At 31.8% G+C, this 23,259-nt stretch overlaps 1 protein-coding gene across 1 annotated transcript in view; it reads left to right on the top strand.

Annotated features, from left to right (window-relative positions):
- LOC107169339 (hexosaminidase D) overlaps positions 1-22,984 on the top strand; it is a 34,152-nt gene extending 11,168 nt beyond the window's left edge. The window contains exons 2-6 of the mRNA XM_015519062.2: positions 19,023-19,755; positions 19,840-20,088; positions 20,153-20,394; positions 20,510-20,755; positions 20,843-22,984. Of these exons, the coding sequence (XP_015374548.2) occupies positions 19,023-19,755; positions 19,840-20,088; positions 20,153-20,394; positions 20,510-20,755; positions 20,843-21,251 (1,879 nt within the window). The 3' untranslated portion in view covers positions 21,252-22,984. The remainder of the gene's footprint in view (positions 1-19,022; positions 19,756-19,839; positions 20,089-20,152; positions 20,395-20,509; positions 20,756-20,842) is intronic.
- The last annotated feature ends 275 nt before the right edge of the window (positions 22,985-23,259 follow it).

Below are 23,259 nucleotides of genomic sequence, written 5' to 3'. Positions count from 1 at the left end.
ATATGTGTTTGAACTGTTTGAAGTACCTATCTTCGTAAATCTATGGCGAATTTTTTAACTATATAAACACTATATTTTTCGCACCGTTCGGAATTATGCAAAAACAGCTATCGGCGAAATGTCAACGAAATCAACGAAATTTACTGGAAGATGCGTGTGCCAAATCCGTAAAACTTAACTATTGCAATTATGTGTTAAAATATTTTGAAGCTTTGGCAAGTCGTAATGACGGTGTTGAGTGGCATACTTATGAGCTAACGAAAAAAAAATACATATTATACAGCGATGCAGGCGCTGCATCAAAGACGGCTTCTCTATACCGCATCACCGCGCACCGCGTACAAACGATCTCGTTAAAAAAATAAATGTATATATGTATATACCTATATATTATTTTATCGGATTTCGTTCGCAATCAATAAACATCCAATTTACTGTTCGACGTACTTATTTCTCAGGCATTCGTTGTGTTTACTCGGAAGCAAAAAGTAGAACTCACTTGGTCGACACCATGCATCATCATCACTGCAACAAACCTCATCGATGTCGGCAGCGTACCTACAGAATTGCACTGGCGAATTTACACGACTTTATGTTACGATATTACGTTTTAGTTTGTTACCCATTTCGTTATTTGGCTGGACTAAAACTTCTATTTTTTTAATTTTTGTTTTTTCAACACACAAACAAGACTGTAATACAACACGCGCATGCGTGTCACGTATATGTATAATATATAATATCATTAAGTACAATGCATCGTACACAAACACAAATAGTCGTGTCATGCGCACGCATTGAATGCAGTTTAACCGACTGACACTGACCGGTATGCCAGGCACACCGGAACGAAATTTCGCGCAGCTAAATCTCGACGACAACAAAGAGTAGAGCACAATAGCCCATGACTGATGTGTTTCGTTTCGATCTTTGCTGCAGCGTACGATTTCGACCGCCGACCTTATATAATAATAATAATAATAATAGAGCGCGAGCGAGAAGACAAATTTCATCCGCTGTGGAGTCTAAAATAATAATAATGATCGTATTCTGTGCGTATTATTTTCCCCTCGTACACACGTGTTTGGTATAACATTATAATATATTATTTTATGCATTATCAACATATAATATTTAAAAAAAAACTCAGACATAATTTCCTATTTTCCTATAATATGTAAACTGTTATCATTGCAGTGGATATCATATTGTGACATGTCTTGGAGGGCGTGTGGTTATGATAATACGCACTATACACCTATTCTATAACTTGACATTTACTTATTAGTTATTAATAATATCTCTTTGGTTTTGTATATTACCTTCATTAAAATATGTTGTGCCCGATGACCGATTTTATAACAAAGTAATAATCGAACACAATTCAAATGTACATTACGTGCAGCAACTCGGACAAACTGGTTTACGAAGCGGAATGCATAATATGCCATCGGTCACTTCATATTAATATCTTGTTTGCTGCATGCACTATTATGATGCAGGTATGCATCCGCGCGTTTACAATGGTCACCTGCCACATATTATCATATAATAATATTGCGGCCGGCGATCGATGCAGTAATAATTATTGGGACTAGATATATTTCACCTATTTGGTTGTTAATATTATAAATTGTGGTATGGCTGAAGATAATGTAACGTCATCGTAAAACGACACGTCATGTTAGATAAAAAACGTAAAAATATTATAATATTGTTTACATCATTCATGCTATTATTTACCAAAACCAGTGAAAATGGTCTCTTGTAAATCGTGCGCACACCATATTTTACGGCCGTGTTGTAGTTATGTTTTTGGCCCCAGTTTTAATTATATACCCCCTCAACGCGCTGGTATTGTTGCCGATTCGATGGAAATAAACTCCACCGTCTTTATCGCGTGATGAATCTGCTATTTTTAAGACTTACAAACATATTAATTGTCCATAAATTCTAAAAAAGCGTTTTGTTATTATTATACGACGTTTCCCCCGATCGTGCTTCAGTCGGTTGAATATTATAAGTGAAAGTTGCTCGGATAGAAAAACATGACTGAAAAAATATTTTTTCTTCCGCGACTTTTATATCAATAATGTCGATTAGGTTCAAATACTCTGTTAATAACCGCAATCGGATATTGTATCGTAATGAAAATATGATAAATTGTATTATAATCGTATAGCCATTAGATGCAATAAACGCAAACAATTGATGATTGCTATATAAATATAATTATACTATTCTTACTACTATAGATCCTAAACCAACGCTGACGATTAAATAAAAAGGAGATACCTACAGATTTACAACTACTGCAAGAAATTATAAAGAAATTATGTTGGCGTTATAATGTTCTTTCACAGTTTCATTGCAGTGTTTTTAATTAAACGTGCATAATATTGTCGTCTTCTGCAGTCTACGCAACAATATGGCTGTTTTACAAAAATCGGGTACTCGTGTCGCTGGAAAAACCAGCCGAATGTCCCGAAATCGATTTTAATGAATTTAGTTTGCTCCGTTTGGATCGCTACAGTTAGTGTGCGGGGCGTTTTACATAATATACTGTAGAACGTTTGTTATTTGCATTTCGCCGTGGCTCAATTGGCCGATTATATCATATTATTATATTATTGTTAATTGATTCCATTTAAATTCACGGAAAATTTGAAACGACGATATTCATTTCAGCTATGACTATTTATAAGTATCTATACCTGGCAGACCAGCGATATTGTGTTGTTGTTTGGTCGTTAACAATATTCGCATTTTGATAATACAACAACAACAATATTATTATTGTATACCGAAAGCTCTGTGGGACGGTTTCGTGATGTGTCGAGTCGCTTGATGAAATTTATAGCACTCGGAAACGGTGGTATGGATTTCTAGAGCGAATTTTCGAGGGGGAGGGAAGGGAAGTAATGAAAAACGACGGCTGCGTTCGGACCTTTATCCCCCCCCCCCCCCCGATCACAGATTCCGAAGACCATAAAATCAGGATTTCGTGTGTCGTAGAGTGTTAACCGGCGCGTTAGCAGCAGTACGTATAATATATATATATATATAATATTATGTGTCGTGAAATACACGTGTGTTGTTATTATTATTACTATATACAAGGCACGCAGCCCCTGGGACACGTGTCGTCACGTGTGACGTAGGTATTACCGGAATTCGACTTGGTCGTCGGAAAAATAATATAATTTTAAAGAATTATGATTATTCATCTTCTCATAAACGCGATGAGCGTCGTTGTCGGCGTTGTCGCTAGTGGAAAATAAATTCTTAATATTATCGGAACGTCGTTTCGAAAAACTGCGTACCTACGTGATAATAATATTATCTGTCGTCGCGATTGTCGTCGGTCGACCGCCGCCACCGCCGATTGTAAAAAGGGTCGGCCAATTGCGCGCGCGTGTGTGCGGCCCGAGTGAGAAAAATGACGAAACCTTAACAAAAAACGACAATACAGTCTATCGCCGCCTGTCCGCAAGCAAATGTTGAATAATAACATATTAAACGTTCGGCGATCGCAAGTTTTGAGCAGATTACAATGTCTCGGCCTCGGGTCTCCGTCACTGTTATAAATGTTATAATACACCATGTCAAGTCATGTTACGTGTTATATATACCATGTGTCCCAAAAAACAGGGGCCACTTTACCACTCATTACCATGAAAATATTTTTCAATTCTGTTTGCGGGACATTAAACTAGACCAATGGATCATAAATTTCTATGACTTACAATTTTTTTAACTCATGTATCTTGCGCATGCGCAATAAAACTTACATTTTTTTTAATGGCAACCTGTAATTTGAATATCATATTCGGGTTTATCGATTTTTTTCAAGCCATTTTGATGTATCAACTTGTGTCCTAAACCCAAAATTGACTAAACTGTAGTACGTATTTATTTTTTTTTAAACACCATGCACAACAAACAATCAAAATTATTATTATTAAGTTAAATAACTATTTACTATTTATGAATTATTATCTTATTTTATTATTACATATTATGAAATTGCATATGGTCTTAATTGGCCGAGACCAAAAAAGAAGAAGTGTATTTTTGTTTCCATCAAAATTACCTATAATTAAGTATCTATTAAAATAATAATGAGCATTGGTATTTCTATTTTTGTTATTTACCTACCTATACCTATTAAAATGTGGAACTTATTATTAATTTAATTTTTTTTTAATTTTTTTAATTCTCCATAGCTCTAGTTTAGTCAACTTTGGGTTTAGGACACAAGTTGATACATCAAAATGGCTTGAGTGGCTTGGTGAGACGCGGTCGTACGCTCAATCTGCGGAAACGCACTGAGCGTAATACGTACCGGCCGCAGTTGCTAGCTCCCGGATGGGTGACCACCCGGGATTTTTTGCAACATATCCTTGCCACACTTACACAAACACGTGTTACAACCCTACCCAATTAAAAACCTACAAACAAACATACAAATATAATCCCTACCGTACCACCCCACACCCAATGGCCAATGTTGCCGCGGGTTCTCCTTACAAAAAAAAAAAAAAAAAAAATGGCTTGAAAAAAATCGATAAACCCGAATATGATATTCAAATTACAGGTTGCCATTAAAAAAAATGTAAGTTTTATTGTGCATGCGCAAGATACATGAGTTAAAAAAATTGTAAGTCATAGAAATTTATGATCCATTAGTCTAGTTTAATGACCCGCAAACAAAATTGAAAAATATTTTCATGGTAATGAGTGATAAAGTGGCCCCTGTTTTTTGGGACACACGGTATATAAATATTTCAGTATATAGGTAACAAAATGTCGGTAACACGTTATATACGAGTTGAATATAATATTAACATAATAATATATCATATTACAGTAGTCACTCGATGATTCGAAATTCAAGGGACTGAGTTAAAAATTTGATTTATAGAGGTTTTCGATTTACCGAGTGTTCGAATAACCGAGAGGAAAAAATTAATTCATATCAATAAGAGGTGAAAAATTGTATGTATGTGTCATATTACATTTATTTATTATAAATAAATATTATTATATTTTATAATTATTAATTTACATTTATTTATTATATTATTATATTTTACATAATATTAAAGAAATGTTTGTTTTTTGTAATAAATTGCTGGCCACAATCTGGTCCATAGCGTTGTCTAACTTACTGATAGCAAGATTTAAGATTCGAATAAAAATTTGAACTATTGAGGGCGTTCCACCGATAGACATTTCGTTGTTCGCGGTTCGCAGTTCACTATTCTTTGAAATTCGTGAATAGTGTGTAGAGGTTATTCATCATTCGCCATTCGTCATTCGTGGGCCAATATTGGCCCATAACTATTCACGAATGATTCGTGGTCTATCGCTCCAAAGGGCGGTAAAATCAAAAGATCAAAGAGAACGAATCGATTCGAATGAGTAAATTCGTGTACAATTCGTGTGATATCAAAAAACGATGAATCTATATAAATCGCGAACCGTGAACCGCGAACAACGAATACGCGCATAGTGTGTAGCTACCTTATAATATATTGGAGATTGGACTCTACTCGACACGGTGTTTTGGCAACTCGGATTTATAATCGTCTCGGTAGTCGGTAACAACTTAATGCATACTACCTAGTTATGGTGTCTTATTGACGAGGTGAGGTGTATGTCACACGGAACAGACGTCGCAAGATAAATATTAATTAAATATACAGCTGCAGCTGTATTCAGTATCCGGTTTTTTTTCGCATCATGTATCCCCGACCTGCCACTTCCGCGACCGACTCCAAATCTGGTTTCGACATAGTCCATCGCTTTCGACACATTTCAGAATAATAATAATATTGCTATTATGATATATTTTGCACGACGTAGTCAAAAATATATAGATACACGGTAATAGGTCAATTTGTTTTTCCGTCGATTATCGTACGCGTGCGCAGTAAAGACCGTATCTGTGGTCTTACTAGGACGCTCAGCAGAATATCACATTTAGCTCCGTTGGCTTAGAATTTAGAGTGAATTGACCTCTTATAAAATTTAAATCTAAGATTATTTTCTAGTCAATCTCATAGACTTTTTTCGTATTTTTATTTAAAAGCGAGTTATGGACATTTTAAAATAATCGTAAATTATTTGTACATCTATTAAGGTACTCATAATTCGAGTTAAAATTAATGTATGAAAGCAAAGATGCTTTGATATTGGGCAGACAATAATTTTATGTTTACATTTTTTAAGAAATAAATTCATTCTGAATCCTAAACGACCTAAACAAACGGGGCTAAAAGTGATCTGCTGAGAGTAAGATTTGCTATATTATGTTACACACTTGTAACTTGTAAGGTGAAGACAACACATGTGGTACGTTTTTCGTCCAACTTCCTATACCTATTAAAATATTACATAAAACATACATGATACATGCATGGCGACCCAGTCATGGATTTGACATTTTGACGCAACTATCACACTTCGTTGCTGAGCGTCGGCCGAATTAAATAATTTTGGCTTAGTCAATAGTTGTATGTACATTTTTTTTTTTTCACAAACCGAGTCGAGTTAATTTATAAATTAGCATTTCATTATTCATCACAAACGAATTTACTCGACATTTATGTAGTTAATTCGTGTGTTATGGAAATGTTTAATTTAGTGTGTAATAAGTTATTATATAAATATACTAATTCATAAATTCCACGGTTGAGGGATCATTAATATTATTAATTTTTAATATGCTGTAACAAATTAAAAAAAAAATTAATATTTTTGAAATTTAAAATTCCTGGCTACACTATTTTATATAGAATACGAAAAGGAAGTCGTTGTTTCTGTAATAGGTAGGTAAACTAAAAAAAAAAACAAGACATTTTTACGCGTAATTTTTAATTTTTGCTGGTTTGATATAAAAACTAAGCTTTTTTAATGTCGCTGTCGCCGTTCATCGGGTATTTTTCAGCAAGTAGAATAGAACGCGTTTTACGCAATTCAAACATTTGCATAAAATAATAATGTTCTCGTATAAAGTGTGACCCGCTGCACATTAAGGGTCACAGTTTTCCAGTTTTCCGGAACGTAATCACAATAACGATAATAATAACAGTATAATAATAATAACAACAATCGTTTTCAGACGCTGCTGCAGCAGTGCCCTATAAAATGTATAAATAATATTAATATGCAGTAATAATGGCTACAGTAGAAAAAAACGTCTCACCGGTCTCGCGAAATTTTTTTTCTCACAATAATTCGCCGACTGCGCGTACACCGTACATATTATATTGTATTAAAAATGTTAGTACCTATACAACCCAAAGCAATATAATATTAAAATACATTATTATTGTTATCATGCGCGAGATCCTAACAACGGTATAATAATATTATTAAAACCGGTGCGTTGGTAAAAGAAAAAAAAACCACGCGTGTGTCTCGTCTCGCCATCTTCGTGGGCAGCGGTCGTTATCTCATTTTTCGGACAATAATAAATAATTATAATATTATAATAAATAAAAATAATTACAAAGTATATACTGTATAACAGCTAGACGTGTCTATCATATTATTACTATTATGTGTCGCGATTCGTTATCGGATATCCTGCTGAGCGTGGTGACGTAACACTATTACTAGTGCAGCGTGTGACGTCCTCCACTACAGTCGACTTGCACATTTTTATTGCGATTTTTTTTTTGTCTTAACATTTTTTAGAAATAAAACATATCAGTATAGGTATCACCCGCGTGTTTATACCGATTACGGTGGTTTGTTTTTCCCAAAAACCAACTCGCCGCCCCTGCAATCACTTCACTTTCACTATGCGACCATCATAATCAAAGCGTGAAATTATATATGTTTTCGTATATTTATTCTGATTGATTGTATGATATATGCTAAGACAGTATAAAATTAGGTTCATAGCATAACGATTTAAAAAAAAAAAGAAACTTTTTTAATGCATATTTTCGCATATTTTGATATTTATTCAATTTTTTCTATTTTAAGGGCTTATTTTACCATTTAAAATGCGTATTTAATTTTTTAGTTCATATTTTTTAGTTTTTTTTTTATACAATTTTATTATTGTAGGCCTACCTAATACAATAAAATAATGTTATGTTTTCATAGTTTCGTTTAATATCAAATTAAATCAATAGGTAATCAAATCAATATTTTTAATACCAACAAACGGTTTTCTTAAATATCTTAGACCTTAGATCTATTATAATCGGCGAAATAAAATGCGTACGTCAAGATAAGAAAATATCAATGACGACCATTCACTATTGACATTTTTTCAAAAAAAAATAAAACGAATAAAAGTATTTACAATAGGGTTCCATAATATTTTAAAAATGTAGTTGTTTTAATTAAATTTTTGATAAACACGCATTGTTTTTTTTTCGTGCATATTTCAACAACTTAGTGCGTATTATATTTATGCGTAATACCCATTTAAGATTTTTTTTTTAAGCTCAAATTTGGTCGATTTTTAACGCATACCTATAAATCGGCGCTCTAATCACAACAATATTACACGGTGTGTAACATAATTATCAGCGACCGCCGCCGCGTTGACATTGAAACCTTACTGCGGGCTTAATAATTGAGGCACAGTCTCGAGTGTTATGCGTCATTCTTTCGAGTAACCATCGAGCGTAAAAAAATCCAGACCGAGTGGTTTTTTCTTTCTTTCCAACAAAAGAAACGTGACGTTTTCAAAATCCGGTCGTGTGTTCAACTTTTGCCACTCTATCAAGTACGTTAATTGTAATATTATGTACATACATATTGTATATTATTCGTTCGCTTTTCGCGGTGTTTAACAGTATAGGTTTTCATATTTTTATCATCACTTTTTATTCGACGTTTTCCGCGCAAAAAGGCTCCGGAAGCACGTGCGATGTAGGTTTACCATTTATCCATAGGTACCTAAGGATGTATACCACAGCGTACCACATTGCGTTCTCCGATCGGCGGTCGGTTTAAATATTTATATAAGAAATAGCGCCTCGGTGTATGTAATATGTATAATATTGAAAAGTCAATGATTTGTGGTTTTTTTTTGTCCTTATAAATTTGCGCCCGTACCCTAAATATGTACCTAAGTACCTACCTATATTATCAAACATCATTCAAAACCCATGTTATATGTATTATTTTAAAATTCATAAACAATTACGAAGAAAATGTAAATCGAATTTCAACTATATTATTTATAGAAACAGCAACGGATAAATTACAAACATGATCTCCACTTTCTGGTTGCATTTGGCTAAATATTAAATGAAATTATTCTGTTCGAGGAGATATATCGTATAATATAATAATAATAATAGTAATATAAATACAATAAAATATTGTGACAAATGCTGTTTTTTTTTTAGTTTCACAGATTATTTAATTAATAAAGTTTCAAAAAAATAATAATTGGCCGATGTACAGAAAACGCGTTTTGGTATTTTTATAAAACCTGAAAACCATTGACACACATTTTTAATGATTTTTAATGATTTTTAATGATTTGAAATATTTTTGAAAACTTTTCATGAAAATAGAAAAACTTATGGTGCCATTTCCTGAAATAACTGTAGTTAGCTACAATAAATTTCTTTCAAACGTAATACAATAATTATAGGTAGGTAGGTACATACTGATTTTTGTTGAGCTGAGCAGTGAAGTGAAACTAACGTGGTCGTATAACTGAAATTTTTTATTTTGTCTCTGTACTTGTTTTTAGGCTTATGATATGATTGTTTTTCCAGTTTATATTCGTGACCAGTCTTTATTTTATATTACCATAATACATTATTGCTTCGTCTCAAGGCTGTACGACTTGTTAATAACAACAATTTTAAATCATACGGTCTTTAATCTTTATTTATGTCTATAACCCTACAGCATCACAATATACGATATCGTACACTTAATTTATGGCTATACACAATATTGAATATCTGCATTTAACTTTGCTGGATGATTAAAATTTACAGATACAATTAATTGAATATTAAGTTTCTATAATAATTCACACATAATCATAACATGCCGAAATATATATTTGAATGACTATATTTGTGTTGATATGTTTTATGGGCGTAGGTGTAATCTTGGAAATATAATATTTACATTTAAATGCGTACCTAAATATATCGCATACGGTTATTAATATAAAATGATGTTTCATTATACGATTGGAACTGAGGAAAAAAAATCAATATAATTTTGAGAAGACAAAATTGTATAAATAACAATAATAATATTACAAAATCCTCATTCCTCAATATCACTATTGGAAGTTCATTTTTAAAATAAATGATTATTTGAACAGAATTTTCTTTTTTTTTATTCGTATTAATGCACTAAAATTTAAATTTTTGTTGTAAAAGTGAAATCTTTAATAATGAGAATTATATGAATTAAATATGAATTACCATTTCGTATATTAAAACGATTTGAAATGTATTCAGACGACGTAACCACAAATATTATATGCTGTCAAGGGCTTGCAAACTTCCATGCACTGCACATATTATTGTAATAGAGGTTTAATGTCTGCTGGTACCTAAATATAGTTTTAAATAATAAATAATATGCTTATTAAACACTAATGAAAACAAGTCAATGCCCTCTCCTTCCACGGGTCGTAGCCCTTTTAGTCCCCCTGACTGTGCCACTGAATTATGGGTGATATTCATTTAATTATCAATAATTATGTCTTAATTATTCTCAGCGAGTGTAGCTGTTGTTCCCGTGGCTACTGTGGGCTGTGACGCTTTTGGTTTGCATTTATAATCAAATCCGTCTTTTATCATAATATGAATTACCTATATAATATGAAAGGAAACGTGCACAGAATTAATTACTGTTCAGCTTTTGACATGATGGCATACAGTAAAGACGTAAACCATGTATAAGAAATTTAATCTAATCTAAGTCACTGTAACTTTGTTAAACTTGCAGCAAGTCGAGAAAATATATCACAAGTTTAAGTGAAGGTATTCCGTTTATTTATATTCACTCATTCATACACGAATCTCATTATTGTATGGAAATAATGTGACAAGTTGTGTTTCGAAATTAATTCTTGCAATAACAATCGAAACTTTTGGTGGAGTTTGCTTTCGTGATTTGTGCACCATTATTATTTATATTATTTGAATGAGATGATAATATATAAGTATTAAGGAGTATTCCCTTTGCAGTATACCGTGTATTAACTAATTAATTACAGTTAAATAATTTAACGGAAAATTATTGGACGAAAACAAAATGTAAGTAATTAAAGTAATTAAAAGTGATTTCATTTTAATTTATATTCAAAAACAATTCGTATATTTTAGAATTTATGTCATATTTACAAAGATTAACTATACAATTAATTATAATCAATGGCTTATTGTTATATTTTAATTATTGTAATATAAAATTTATTTATTAATAATGAAAAAATCAGATCCATTATTTTGCAGGTATTCCCATTTCTTATTCATGGTTTCTATTGCTATATTTATTTCTATATTTCCATCATTATATTGTTCTGAAACTTTTTGTATAATCTTTTTATCCTATTTGACAGTATTTTACCAGTGATATTACATATTATATGAAACATTTTTTTTATTTGATTTTTTTTTTGGAGCTGCAAACATAAGGACTTCTTTATTTTGAATTTTGAATATCATTTTTATTTTCATGTGGCTATTATTGTTTCGTTAAAATTGGTTATGAAACTTTTAAGTGAAAAAGTTTTCTTTTAGTTATGTTTGCGTTCATTGTTGGCCTCTGGTAGGTCTGTTATTTTTTTTGTGTAAGAAAATAATTTATGTAATCGGATATGATGTAACGAATATTGGATTACCCACTATGGACTTAGTTTGGTAGTATTAAAATATGTGCTGGGCATTTATTATTTACCCATTGGTTGTCAGTTTATGGCCATGTCATGTTATTTGGTGTAGTCAGTACTTTAATTGGCTCAAAATGTCAAGTGGCACTTACTTAGATTCCTATGTTATTATTTTGAGCGTTCCGTGCAATGTTGTCAGTTACAAATCGAGAAGAATGATAATTGTAATAGGTTATTCATTAATTTGAGTACCCAAACATTTTTATCTTGTTCCGCTGGTAAAATTAGGTTGCTTTTTTATCAATACTATATTAATATCATCAAAACTTTATTACCTATATTTTCCTTAGTCGATATTTTTTTTCTATCAAACTAAACAATATATAATATGAAAACATAAACTTATAAATCTTAAATATAGAATTTAAAACGTAAATTTTCAGTTTTAATGGGAAAGAAATTATTTCGAGTTTGCTTAAGCCTCAACGTAAAAAATCAATTAATGGGAACGCCTCCGCAGTCAGAGGTAGGGCGAATGTGCCGCTTGCGTCCCCTCACGTTGATATAAGATAATATGTGATTTCTATTACCCTAGAATATTTATTTTATTGAAATTAGTGATGGTAATGTAATTATAAAAAAAAAAGGAAATCGTCCATAATATTGCTATTAGTATGATTTTAGTATACAGTTACTATATCAGAATTCGAACCTCGGAAGGTATTTAGTAAATTATTCCATCGCTATAAGGCAGTCGTTATGCTCGTATAGAGACCACACACTTACCTACTATAATTTAATTATCATATAATTATTAAAGAAAAATAGAAAATTCATTTCTCGACTGACCTATAAATGGTTCACTATTATAAACGACAAATAAACTGGAGTCGTAAGTATATTCATTCACAAATTATATTGTATATTTGGAACTACTATTTATTTAACTGTTAAGGCAGTCAATACCACCACCTGATTCGTAGTTGTAAGTATGATTTTTCACTTGTGAAACCGATAATTTTCACAAACAGTTATAATAATGATGTGTTTATTTAGCCGAAACATTATGTTATAAATCATACCACAAGTAATTTGTAATATGGTACTGTTATGATATTATTAGTTTGTAGGTAGTAAGTGGTTCTATACAGTTATAATAAGCGATAAAAAAAAAACAAAACAAAACGCACTAAATTGTCTATTTCATGTAAAGAACCATTTTCACAAAATGTGTCTGTATATATAATAATATTATAGTAGGAAATCTTTTTCACGTATTAATAATTATGATTCACAGTCTTGGCTAGCTATTATTACGAGAGTAATGTATTCATAACTTTTCTTGGAACGTTTATTGATATTTTCTGACATATACCGAAATTATTTACCCAGTTTTTTCTTGCCCAGCGGTAATATATTATTATTTTTTTACTGATCAAATTAATTTGGCAGCTATGTCCTTGCATTAGTTACAATTTAAATTAATTTATTGTATTTACAGTTTTAACAAATAATGTTTTTTTTTTTTTTTTAATATTACTAAATTAAAGGAAAAATATGGTTACATTGTATGTACAAATAGTTAATATATTATTTTTAGGTTAAATTGTAAAGGCCTTTTACTTTCAAACATTGCATCATCTTACTATAATTATCCTCAGTGCTGGGTCTCAGTGCAAAGTCGGTGCTACTATCTAGCCCGATGATTTGTCGATATTGTTCATATTTGTTGGCATTCAGTTATATGATGTGTTTTACTGTTTTAGTTGGACACCACAGACTTCGCATAAGGGAAGGTAGTTCTTCCTTTGTCATTTAGTAACCGCGCGTGCGTTGCCTAAGTCGTGTATGTCCGATTCTCAATCGGTTTTGTACCGATTCTTATTTTCTCATCTTTAATGAATTATCAACTATCCATCATCTGGCGGTACTTCTTTTTATTTATGCTGAGTTTGGCGGTTAGTTGTTTACGTGTTTTTAGCCATTTATTAAGTCTGTAATGTCATGTATCGTATGTTATAATAGCGTAAATCAATGGCTACATTAATTGCGTACCTACCTCACAATAACATATAATATATTGCTAGGTAGTAAACGCTTATTATTATTATTATTTATTTTGATTATTAGTCTACACCGACATTTTAAATCACAGTATAATATACTTGGGCAACTTAATTTTGGTGAGTTTTCATACGGCCATTCATTATGTATCTATATAATTTAGCATTATTGAAGTATATGCAGTTAATATTTAACAAGTTTTAGAAACTATATAATATTAAAGCTTGAAGAACCACAACAAACCTTGAATAAGTAGGTTGTAGTAAGTAGTGTATATTATGTATATACTATTTTAATGAATATTAAAACAGTTGGAAATCCTAATAAAAACAACACACTTATTCATGGTATAAGGATGTATATTATACATATAGTTACGTATCATGAAAAAATAATACACATCAAAGTTCTATTTATAGTGAACGATTTTAGTAAATGGTTGTAATTTATAACGATATCGTTATTTATAAGGTATAAGGTTATTTTATATCATGATGCCGATCTATACTAACAGTGATTTGGGGTCAAAGTTTGCCAATCGTTTTTTTTTTTATGGGCTCCATTATTCGAATTTACAACCATGACTTGTTCCTACAACAAACAGCAACAACAACAATAGATTTTCGTATTTAGTATAGTCATCTAGGATATTAATGTACATAAAAACCATAATACTCACCTGAATTGTCTATAGTAAATTAAATGTTACACGAGAATATTTTTACATCGTTGTACGCACGATGGAAGATCTAATTTTAAGAACGCTAATAGGTAATAACAAAAAGCAACCTTCATCAATAAATAACATGATGGTTTATATTTCAAAAACGATCAAAATATTATGTTCTCTGCATAGGTATTCTCGCGTTGTATGCAGATTTAGGAGAAATATGATAATTAGTATTCAGTGCTTATTACATATTAGTGACATTGGTAATCACTTGTCGACCGTTAAATTAGGTTTACCGTATTTATAAAAACGTAAACACATAACAAAATTAATATATTCAATGTTTTGAGTTTCAATCTCATTATTTTTATTTGTGTCTACAATGAATAAAATTATTGAGCAATAGTTGTTGATTATAGTATTATGCGTATACCGTTTCAGGATTCTTCTCGAACAATAAACTTTATAATCGTTTCGAATGGTTAAGATTCACTGTACCATGAATTTTGTTCAAAACAAGCTGAGCAAGGAAGGATTATTTTCCTCGATAATTAATCGAACGAGTCCCATTGCCTACTGACTACCTACTGTTTAAAAATAATACGTCTCATAAAATTCAAAAGTTTTCGTAGTTATTTATCTTTACCGAAACGTGATATTATTCGAGAACTTAATTTTATTTTATTCGACGAGGATATTATTGGAATGTTTTTCTTTTCAACAAAAACACGTTCCTAGTATCGAACACTGCTTATAAATGTTGTTTACGAAATATTTGTAAATAGTTTTTTTTTTTTAAACATAGTCCGTTACGTTAATCGTCAGCAGCGTTCCGCTTGTCATTTTATATATTTTTTTTCCGATGCCAGAATGTGTCTGTTAATGGTCGTGATGAAACATGTATATCGTTGGATTTGTTCGATTTAGAAACATCGTAAACGCGTACTGCGTACATACATATTATCATAGTGATAGAAACGCATTCGAAACATTCGAAATCAGATATTCACATCGTATAAGTAATAGTGATAATGATTTAGTTAACGACGGTTTCCATTGCGTATGGCGCCATACTTTTCGTAAACTATCGCCGTTAAAAAACAGACGTCGTCGCATTTACAGTTTTTTTTTTTTTTTTATGAATACGTTCAATATGCTATATTTTTGTGTATACACATCGAAAACGACTTGTACGAAAGTTGCGTGTAGCGTTACCATCTTTCCGTCTACACAGAGCTGATCTTTGCCTTCTGATCAAACGCGATTCCCATCATCATAAACAGCATTATACGCCTAAATAATAACGATGGCTAAATTCCAACCACCCGCGCTCTGCTTCATATCCCCCGAATTGGAAATTTCGAGATTGAGGCCGACCGTTTTGATGACGTATATATTATTATATGATCAATGATTATATATCGGTATTTAATCTCGAGTTGATATTTTTCATTTTAAAATAAATCGCAGCCCACTAAACGGCGTGGTAAAGGGGCCGGTAACACGCCAATTTTATAAGGGTCGTAATATTTTTTACACGCTTCGTCGCTTCATCGCGGAATGCTGCGATCGTGTTAAACGCCAAACTCGTATGCTGCAGCTATCACACATCGGTTGCCTACACACCGCGGCGGAATGAGTTGAAATCTATTTTTCTGAACATCTCTGAACCGACCGCCGAGCGTGTACATAAGTGCTTCGTAATCGTTATTGGATACAAACGACGACGCGGAGTACGCATCAATATAGTAGTTTTCGAAAAGTGTCAACTCGACAGAGTGTGTGTGTGTGTGTGTGTGTGTCACGATCGTGTGCGGAAACGCCGGATACGCGCAAATGTGGGTTAACATTTTGGAGAGACAACACTTCCCTTTCGATCGCAGGACGGCGTGTCGGTCTTTTCTCATTACAATACCCATAGGACTTTTGTTTTATATATGGTTATAAATTATTATAGGTAGGTTAGGTACACACTTAACTACCCGTAATAGCGTTTGCCGACCGGGGAATAGATTTGTTTATTTATTCCGATTCCGTTGTTATCCCTTTATCGCGTCACTGAATTACACGGTCAATTAAACACACGGTAAATAATAATGATAATACACATTATAACAACAATACGTCCACTAATACAGCACGGCGCAGTATATAGTGTTTATCGTCGTATAATAAAAATAATATTATATTTATTTAGGACTTTATTGTATTAACTGTTTTTTTTTTTGTTATTCACTAATCGTTGTACTTTCGTGTCTGTGACCAGAACAATAATAATAATAAAATACAAAAAAAAAACCATTACGACAATATTATTATATTGTGCCTACCTACTCCGCCGAATGGTCCATATTATTATACACACAATGTAGACCACCCGTTGGCTTTACTTTTGGCTGGATGATGGCACACTACTACTGTTTATATTATTATACTATTATTGTACACTATTCTTCGTTTTATTTGATCTGCAATACAGCACAATATGAGACTACACGAGTATATGACACTCGTCCGCATTGATCTCGAAAGATTTTCAAAAGCTCGTTGGACGTGTAATGTCATGTGAATTTTTCATTCTGGCTGGTCGACGACGAAGGCAGAGATTTTGATGCCTTTAAATCGGGAAAATGACAAAAAATCTCAAAAACTGAAATATTTTTCTTAGATCTTTAAAAGTATTTCACGTTTGTCACTATTTGGTCACTATAATAATATTATGTTATACCATTATGATGGTTTTCACAATAACTATGGTCGTATTATGATGATAAATTATTTGACGTCCAATAAATCGTGAAAGACGATGCCATTATAAGTTTATAAATTGTCAAAGGAATGCTAAATTCAAATCACGTTACAGAATTACACAATTAATCAGTTAAGATCCACGTCAAAAAGGGGGGGGGGGGCTCCATCAAAATCAAAATCATTATAATTGTCTTTTAGCCGTCCGTGAGTGTAATACCTAATTTAGTTTGATAATATTACAATAATATTATGGTTGGTGGTAAAAGCTTTTGACTAGAAATCGCGGCCGCCCGCATAGGTAGTATATCAATAATTATTATTATTCTCTTAGTGCAAAACGGCAAAACGGTGCACCCAGAGTAGGTTAATGGATATTGAAATGGTAGGAATATTTCACCGAAGACGTTACAGCAGCAGTTGCATTTCCTACATAATATATAACACTTATACAGTATTCATGTTGCTAATGGATTCAGTTATCTGACGATTGGCGAACTTCTATTAACACTATCACACTGAAGTGATTGATTTGGTAAACGGACGTTAATGATATTATTATTATTATTATTAGGTATTATTATTATTATTATTATTATGCTTATTACACATAATATTGTATGCAGATCATCCCAACAAAATATAACTCTAGGGCGGCTGCAGTATAAATACTACGATTTCGGAATAGCCGCGTGCACGATTTAAAAAAAATGTACTGTTCTCTGCGTGTTAATAATACTAAATAGTAAATAGGTAGTTGCAGACGAATAGATTTTTTGGTTTTTGTCTAAACCTTGACCACCGCAACTGAACTGCGCGGATGACGTAGTTATAAAAAACCTTTCAAAAAAAAATTTATCGTGTAGGTGATGCGTGTGGGGAAATACGTGCTCTTCACGTTGGCTTTTGTTGAATTTTATCAACTTTTGTTGGTTTATGCGATTTTCACATTTTATTATATATTAACAATAACGGTTTACACAATATAATGATAAAATTTGTTTTCTCTGTGCCTTTTTAGTAGTAGGTAGTATATCATCTACCACGAAAATTAGAAATTTGTCCGTATCGCTATCGATGTGTACAATTATTTATATACATATGGTTACTATATCGTGAAACAGTTTGATCAACATTGTTGTTTGGGTAAGGATACACCCCCATAATGCGACTAATATTACTCTCTCCTTCCACTGTGCACGTAATATCAGTACGAAAGAAGTGATTCAGCCAATTTATTCTTCAGTGACATAAAAAAATTGTATTTACTCCTCTAAAATTTGTGTTGTGCAAAATCACGCGTGTTTTATTTGTTTTTTCTCCGTAACAAAGTGTCCGTATCAATATAAATATAATATAGTATTATAGTATACATATCCTAACCCAACTGTAAGACATATAATACTGTACGTACCGTATAGTTTCCCGACAAATTAAATATATCGTTCCTCTGCTCTATGGAAATATCGAATTTGATCATTAAAGAATTTTCCATAAATCAATCTCATTATATAAAACTCTTACTGTATCCGCCGGTATACTATATTAGATAAATAATTGAAATTTACCATTTTGCTTTTTGTTTCTTAACTATGTCTTTGTTTGTTAAATCTTATTACGTAGAATGATAAATATTAATCTATTAGCTTTTTAAATCATATTCTAATCACTTTTTTTATTATTTAATTAATGTTTCAGAACTTTATGGAAGAATACAATAACTTCATACGCCGGGTGGTTTACTAATTCATTACGTCGACGAAGATCCATATTATTTGGACTCATACTCAGCGTTCTCCTTTTTGTAGTATGTGTACAATACAACGCGTCTAATGATATAGGCATCCAAAACATCCAAAACACTTTAGTAATGTCCGAGTTTGATACTGATGAACAACCTTTGAATAAACACCAACCACCTGCGCCAATTTCGGGTACAGTTATAAAAATGAAAAAAGAGGAAGATGTTAATTTCATTGAAGAACTACAGGAGCCAGCCCGTAAAAGCCGACGAACTCAGATCAGTGAACCGCAACAATCATTACCGTACGTGCCTCCGCAACGACTAGTGCACATCGATTTCAAAGGAGCGCCGCCCAAGCTGAGTTACCTTCAAAAACTTTTCCCATTAATAAAAAGATTCGGCGGTACTGGTCTTTTGCTCGAATGGGAAGACATGTTTCCTTGGAGTGGAAACCTATCTCCAATGGCTGCCGGAAACGCGTATTCAAAAGCAGAAATTATAGAAATATTGAAAATGGCCGCCGTGAACGGACTGGAAGTAATCCCGCTAATACAAACGTTCGGTCACGTGGAGTTTGCATTGAAATTACCGGATTTTGCGCATCTGAGAGAAGTCCAAGAGTCACCACAAGCACTATGCCCATCGTACAACGCTTCGATGAAGTTTATCGAACAAATGGTCGACCAAGTAAATATATTCCTTAGACATTTATATCAACCCGGCTTGTTGTGTAGTAAATAAAACTCAACTCTTATTTATTCGTTTTTATAGATACTCGAACTTCACGGGAATGTGAACTATTTGCATATCGGATGTGACGAAGTGTTCAACATGGGAGAATGTTTCAGGTGCCGGTCGAAAGCCAGAGAAGATTTGTTCTTGTCGCACGTCAAGCAAGTTGCTACTTATGTACGCACGAAATCCCCAAACACGATTCCTATTATATGGGATGATATGCTGAGACATTTGCCCGTAGCCACAATGCAACTATACGATATTGGGAAATTAGTGGAGCCGATGGTAATCAATTTTGGTATATCGTATTTGAACTTAATCTAATACATTTTAATTGTATGTAACACAGGTATGGGTATACGCCGAGGACGTGTATAGATTTGTGATGCAAAGTGTTTGGGAAAAGTATCAAATTGTTTTCCCGAATGCATGGACAGCTAGCGCCTTCAAAGGGGCATTTGGAGAAACTCTATACATTCCTAACGTTAAGAGACATTTGGAAAACAATTTAAATTGGTTACAACTGATGTCCAACGAAAATAGTCGGTTTACGGGTGGTTTCAAAGGAATCATCATAACTGGTTGGCAAAGGTATATTATTTATTATTTGAATGTGTATTAATTTATCGCAGATTTTTTTTTGTAAAACATATCTATTAGGTGCATTATATTATCATAATTTTATCGTATTCGATTAACTTAACAGGTATGATCATTTTGCTGTCTTATGTGAGGTCTTACCGTCATCCATACCATCGATGGTTGTTAATCTTTTGGCAACTACAAATGGCTACATGAACCAGTCGCTGCAAACCGATTTAAACGAAGGACTCAACTGTGGTATTTTTGGCCACAATAACGAATACGACGGAGATTTTTTAAACTTAAATAATGATCCTCATCTCTGGGATCAGTTTTCGAGGTGCACATTTCCCGGGAATACATTTTTCAGGTAATAATTAATATCGGTTGTTTGGTTTATTGAATAGTGTAGTTTATCTCGTATATAATTAACGTAAAATTGTGTTTTAATTTTTAGGTTGCTGTACAGATTGCACACAATTGAAATAGACTACAATGATTTTATTTTGGTGACCAAAAAGAACCGTGGATGGATGACAAGCTACAACGTAGAACATGAATTTTCATCTCCACTTCGTGTCGACGAACTCATGAATGATCATTCTCGTATATACCGAACGCTTTTGTCTATGGTTAGACCATTTCAGGAATCTATGACTGGAATATTTGATAAATATACCATATCCGAATGGATAGAGCAAAGAATTTATCCAATGATTAAAGAACTGGAAAAAATACACAATGAGGCGCGTGACTTAAAGGCGAAAAAGACATGGCCTAAAAGACCACTTCCTATGTTAAAAGAATTATTAAGGATTGGAGTTACTGAACGCGAACTTTCAACACCATCCAATGACGGAACGTAAAAATTTAATTTTAATATTTGACTGTGTTTCTTGCGAACTAGGCGTTAGAAATAAATCTTGTAGATAAAACCAATAAACTCTACAAGTATATATTCGAGACCTCAAGACATGGTATAAGTTGACAAAGTTTCAGGGTTATGTGTGAACTGCATTTCAAAAGGGTATTATAGTAATATAAGTGATTCTTAGTAAAATGATTGATTAAGTTTGTGCCACCAAGTGTTAGGTTTTGGTCTCTATAGGATATGTGCAATTTAGTAAAATAATACAATATATCAATAAAAAAAAAAAAAACTTCTATGTAAATATAATCTGACCAAAATGTATAAAGTTTAAGAATCAAACATGACATGGGTCCTTATCCATTTGGCGCTTGGTCGGAGTGCGCAAAGTTGGAGTAGATGGTTTAGAAGAATGCTTCAAAAATTAAATGAAAAAATAATGTTCGGCATGGGATCCCACAAGACTTTACACGAATACACTACGTGCAGAGTGATATTCAAAACCACAGGCCACCGCGGTCTTATAAATTTAATCACATTGCACTACTATTTGAGTTGATGTGTGAGTTGTGCATATGACTTTTGAAAAACATAACTGTGGCAAACGTATCTTTATTGTTACAAGAACTCACACAATAATCTTGTGCCATGCAACAGTTTCATTTTATCTATTGAATACTTATTCAATCATTAAGTTTGTAAAAAAAAATTATTTAAATTTTTATTAGGTTACAAAATTTGTTGTGTACAATTGTTCGTTTGAAATTTGCTTGAATACATTTTTTTGTGTTACCTTATTAAACATTTTGAAATTATAAATACTTATTAATTTTTAAAATTTTACACTTGTCTTAAATAATAATTAATTGTATTACCTAAGTGTTTTTTTTTTAAATTCATATTATTGTTGTGTATTTTTTTTTTAAAGTTTTCTGGTTGCTTTATCAATTTTTTATACTTTGTTACCTAAATATACTGTGTGAGAAAATATTAATCTAAATATTGTGTTTTTTTTATTCAGAGATTTGTACATAATCATTAGGCTGTGTTTTATTTATTTTGTATTGTTGTTTCTTTTAATCAAAAAGGTTGTGTGGAGTACATAACATAATGACTGATTTTGAGCTAGCTAATCCGTACTTAGAACAAATCAGTTAAATCAAAATTATTATGATGCACTGAAAAAATACTTTTTATTGTTAAAATCTTAAATTATAATAACAATTCAAAATAGTTGGTACTCAACACACTCTTCAATTCTTGTTTTAAGAGTTCAAAAATCACTATTTCTGTCAGTGTTTTACATTTTTAAGTATATATATTTGACTATTGTAAAAAATTTATTGCTATTGAAATTAAAAATATTTATGAAATAGTTATTAACTGTAATATATTATTTAATATGATAATAATAATTATTTTTTGTTTCTAAAAATATTTCTAATGGATAACATTTATATAATTAAAATGACACGTGTTTACACTTTCTGTTATGTTTTCACGTAAATATTTTTAAATTAATAATGTTTTAGATTTTAAGGTCGATTATGATATTATTTAGTTATAATTATAAAGCGCAAAATTGTATTATAAAAAAAGCTCTATTCAGATTTTGTAATATTTATCAATTAATTTATTAAAATTTCCACTCATTTTAAAATTCTTAACATTTTATTTGAAATATGTTAATTTAAAATTTAAATAATGTGACTTAATACAATTATTTTATACCACCTATAGTATTATAATATACTAACTTAATATTATCTTATAATTAAAATAAACGTTAATTATGTAAAACTGTTTGTTATACATAATATTATAACTATAGAAACTTGTGAATTTTATTCTTAGCATGATATTCAAATCCTAAAATTATATCAATTTTGTAATTTTAATATTGAGATAATATATATATATTAATACTTAATATTGAGTGATTCAATGCAGAATTTTAATTGTAAATTAATTGCTAATTTATTTCTTGGGAAAATAATTAACTAAGG

This window comes from Diuraphis noxia, unplaced genomic scaffold (assembly GCF_037042655.1).
Source record: "Diuraphis noxia isolate RWA-SAM2 unplaced genomic scaffold, SU_Dnox_SAM2 contig0005, whole genome shotgun sequence".
Lineage (NCBI taxonomy): Eukaryota > Metazoa > Arthropoda > Insecta > Hemiptera > Aphididae > Diuraphis > Diuraphis noxia.
This window is presented reverse-complemented; position numbering and strand designations above follow the sequence as displayed.